This window comes from Carya illinoinensis, chromosome 13 (genome assembly GCF_018687715.1).
Source record: "Carya illinoinensis cultivar Pawnee chromosome 13, C.illinoinensisPawnee_v1, whole genome shotgun sequence".
Lineage (NCBI taxonomy): Eukaryota > Viridiplantae > Streptophyta > Magnoliopsida > Fagales > Juglandaceae > Carya > Carya illinoinensis.
In genome coordinates this window covers 25,425,726-25,430,368 of record NC_056764.1, presented here as the reverse complement: position 1 = coordinate 25,430,368, position 4,643 = coordinate 25,425,726, and the positions used below count along the sequence as shown (strand labels likewise).

Below are 4,643 nucleotides of genomic sequence, written 5' to 3'. Positions count from 1 at the left end.
AGCATTCAAAAAATTTTCATTTAACATTGGAATAAAGGTAATCGAAGAGCTAAAAAAAAAAAAGGAAAATATCTGAGCAGGGAAGGTGTATGATGAAAAGCTTGAAAGGAGAATGAAGAATTTTGTTTTCACAGGTCAAAACCTGGATCTGATATTATGTTGAAAAGGATTTCCTTGAGATTTGGAGAAACTAATGAGGAAGCTAAAAAATGCAGAGATGGAATGGATTGCAACAACCATGAGCAAGATATGGCTAAGAAGAAATGATTTCATTTTTGAGGATCAAATCCATATCCCAAGAAAGGTGATCCATATGGCCAATGAAGGTATGGAAGACTACCAGTCTGCTCAGGTTTTTTTGAAAATGAGGCATACAAGAGCTGGCACAAGGAGAGTAATCAACCACTAGAGAAAACCAGAATTGTATTCTGTAAAGACAAATTGGGATGTTGTCTTATATCCAAAAGGCAAGAAAATGGGGTTGGGGGTCATTATAAAGGATGCAAATGGGGAAATCTTGGCATCTGTCTATACACACAGAAGAGATGTAACTCAAACAAATTGGCTGAAAGTTATGCACTTTGGATGGCCCTAGAAGTATGTAATGATCTAGCTTTTAGGAATGTGACTTTGGAGGGTGATGCCCAAGCTATCATCAATGTTGTGAACAAAGCCAAGGAAGACTCTTCATGGTTCAAACATATTATAAAAGACATCAAAGGTTTCTTAGCGGGAAGAAATGAGTGGAACGTGTTCCTAGAGATGGAAATACAATGGCACACTTGCTTGCTAAGTATGCTTTGTCTTTAAAGGGTGAAAAGGTCTGGATCGAGGAATGACCTATCTTTATTACTAGTTTTGTAATGAGGGACAAAAGATTTACTATCTGAATCTTTTTTATAATAAGATTAGCTTGTATTGATTTTTTTTTTTTTTTTTTAAAGCTATTCTATTTAGCTTACCAATGGTATCACTTGGTTGGTAAGGTGCCCCTCTTAGTAATTAGTTATTAAAAAAATAAAAAATAATATATCTATAAATACATCTCACAAACTAACGTGGTTTCATATGATGTGTCAGGTTGTATATTTATTTTACTGTAAAGTAAATATGACGTATTATATCATCAAGACACGTGAGTTTATGAAATTTCTTTATAGATCTAACACTTTTGGAAAAAATGAAACAGGATATGACAGTTTTAGCCTTCAGGGTGGTTTTCTTTTATTTAGTTTTCTTTTTTTTTAAAACCCGGTTACATAGTTGTTGCACTCGTAAGTTACATAGAAAAAGAGAGCAAACTCCCATCCCTTTATATCATTCTTCCCCTAATTAAGCAAAATTCCATTTTAGGCATTGTATGACAACAAATTAAATGTAGTACTAATAGTTACACAATTTACGCATATCTCAACTCAAGCTTATGAATATTTTCTTCTTCTTCTTTATCTATTATACCTTTATTTTTTTGGGTGTAACCAAATAGCAAGGCACTACTTAGCACTAGCAACAGCAGAATTTGCACTTTTTGGGTACGTAACCAACTGTCACATTCAGTGATGGGTTAATGCTATGACTTTTTGGTGACTTTTTTGCCACAAAACAAGATTTTGTGACAATTTTCCAATTGTAATCACAAAAAACCACTATCTGTTGTAGCGCATCTAGTACTGCCTAAATCAAAATAATCACTTCTACCGAAGTCTCTGATCTGGAAACCTTTTTTTGGTTTTTCATTATCGAATAATTGTTCTTTAACAAGGGCAAATCGATTAGAGGAGAACTAATTTCAAAATCATCACGAGTTTAAATAGTAATTAATCTAGTTCAAGTAATTACACATCAAATTACGTCAATTTATGAGATTATTTTTATATAATCCTTTTACAGTTAAAATATTATTTCTCCTTATAAATGTTGATCATTTAGGAAGTTAATTTCATGACATGAGGATTAACTGCTAAAGAAAAAGAAAATCGATACATAAAAAACACCTAGACTACAACTTAGCATGGATGGCCACAAAAGTTAAAAAGTGCTCCAACATACATTTTTACACGCAAAAACCCCTCCTCAAGGCCTCCACCACATGGCTTATCTTGATCTCATGACGTCCATGCCTTTAACCTCATCAATTGATGGTCAATGAATTAGTTGTGACCTTCCATTGCATCTTCCCTTCGCACGTGTGAATTTAATGTGCTCCCATGGCTCTGACACGTGCAATGTCTGGCTAGGATTAACATGGCTTTTCTTCAACGCAAGCTGGTTTCAGCAAGATCAGCCTATCAGAGACAACGTCATCCCAGATCTCCTTGAAAGCTTTGAAGATAACATCATGGTGGCAAGGAGAATTCAGCTTAAGAAAGCAATTAAGAAGCTCTTGGAGATCTTCTTTCGAGTATATCTCTTTCTGCAGGATCATCTGCAGCATGGAATGCCGGAAATCTTGATAAGGGTCGCTGGAATCCTTCTCGACGGCGATGCTGTTGATGATTTTTTGGCACGGTTTGGGATTCTTTGAACTCCTGATCAGATCGGTTTCGGCTTCAGAAATTGAGGTGGAAGTGAATTCTTCTTCGTCCATTGAAAGGCCGCCATTCCTGTCGCAGGAACTCGAGGAGGAAATGCAAGGCTTTGGGTTTTCGGCAGGACTGTTGGTGGTTTTTGGCTTCTGGGTTGGCTCATGTACATCTGAGGCTTTTGGCCTGCCACAGCCACACCCTGCATTGGTTCCAAATATGGTTCTGAGAAGCTTTAATTTCTTGTTGGAAGACATCACAGACAGAGAGAGAGAGAGAGAGAGAGAGAGAGATGAACCCTTTGCAGTATACCCTCCTAAAGGCTTAGGGATGAGAGAGAGAGAGAGATAAACGGTGCAGTTGTTAGGAGTCGTTTTCAGTACTAATGGCTTGTGGTAATGGGGAAGTGAAGATAGAAAAAGGTGTGTTTTTGGGTTGGAGTCCACTTCTCTCTAAATCTTGTTTGTTGAGAGATTTATGGGTGCATTTGCAACATATTAATATTAGCTTTGTTGAATTCATCGGTACTGTATGATGCACGTGACGATCCTCGTCATCATGGGACCCTCACTATAATTAAGATTATTTATTTATTTATTTTGAATTTATGTTTATCTGACTAGAATAAACAATAATCTATTTATTATATTAATTAAAGAGGTCTATTTTAAATTAGCCTTTAATAATTATAAAATCTCAGTTTGATTATATATATATATATGCAAAGAAAAGTGTTGCTTACGAAAAGGATTTTATAAAATTAAACTCACAAATTTATATAATTTTATATGATACGTTAAAAATTGTGATATATTATATCTATTTTGTGACTAAAACGTTTCTCATATAGGATTTGTTTCAAAAATTAAAAGAAATTAATGTAAGATATGTTTGTTATGATCTCAAATTAATTTGAATTCTCAAAGCTGTTTCGATGATTAAGCTTGAATTAACAGAGTAAAATGGCCGGAAGGACAACTTCAATTATAATTAAAAAAAATCTGTTCATTATTTTTTTTTTATCCTCTCATCATCCCGTAATGTGGTATTAGATTATAGGTTTATAAATAAAATATAATAAATAGTCTCGATCATATGATGTCACATTATGAGATAATGAAAAGATGATGAGAATTAAAATGATAAATAGCATTACTCAATCTAAAAAATTGTTTTTATTTATTTAGATGACACGCAAATATTACTTCAATAATTAGAGTCATCATCAATAACGTGATCAACAAATTTATTTAATTTAGGGGAATTAATAAATCATGAGGTCTGTAGGTACGTAGATCAATCATTCAAAGATTGCTTCATGAGATGTATTTTATTTTATTTAAAAAAAAAATACTTGGAGTGAAGTTAAATCAAAAGGCCTACGACTAATTATTAGATTATGATTTTTTTTTTTTTGTTCATTTCTTTTAAAAGTGCCCAATATAGATCATTAGATGAAGGAAAAATATAGTTGCAAGCATAATTGTGTACTAATCTGTGGACCAATGTAATGTGATTGGTCAAAAAGTAAATTTTATTAAAAACAGTGTTAATTTAAATTTTAAATATAAATAAATCAATATTGGTATACAGATTAGTGCGCGACTATACTTGTATATAGTAAAACTCTTAGAAGAGATATTAAACAACGGCTAATATCTCTTCTCTTGTTTGATAACTTTAAGATCATTATGAAATTTAAACAATAAAAAATGAAAAAAAAAACAAATTTCAGGTCTAGGTGGTAGAGAGATAAACCCATAAAATGGGCTCCATATTATTTACTTAACATAAAGATAATGAAAAAAATTCAATTAGGTTTAGACCTTAATTAGAGTTTAATAAAAAAACATTAAGGAATTAATCCAAATCTGATTAGGATACATCTAATATTCAAATTCTGAATATCAAGCTCCAAATTAAAAGAAAAAAGAAAAGAGTTTCAACAAGAACTTTCATGCATGGCTGACCCATTTTGGGCGATCAGAACCATATATATCAAAGAAGAAGAAGGGAAAAATAATAATAAATAAACGTGTTTTTTCTTTTTACTCGATGATCAACACCCAAAATTTTAGGGTTTGGGAGAAAAAAATTATAAGTGAAACCTAGCAAAAGATT

The 4,643-nt window shown here is 32.6% G+C and overlaps 1 protein-coding gene across 1 annotated transcript; it reads right to left on the bottom strand.

Annotated features, from left to right (window-relative positions):
- Nucleotides 1–1,868: 1,868 nt before the first annotated feature.
- Nucleotides 1,869–2,983, bottom strand: LOC122291286 (transcription repressor OFP6-like). Its single transcript, XM_043098954.1, has one exon. It carries the CDS (start codon nt 2,777–2,779, stop codon nt 2,240–2,242), a length of 540 nt encoding a protein of 179 aa, XP_042954888.1. The 5' UTR covers nt 2,780–2,983; the 3' UTR covers nt 1,869–2,239.
- Nucleotides 2,984–4,643: the final 1,660 nt, after the last annotated feature.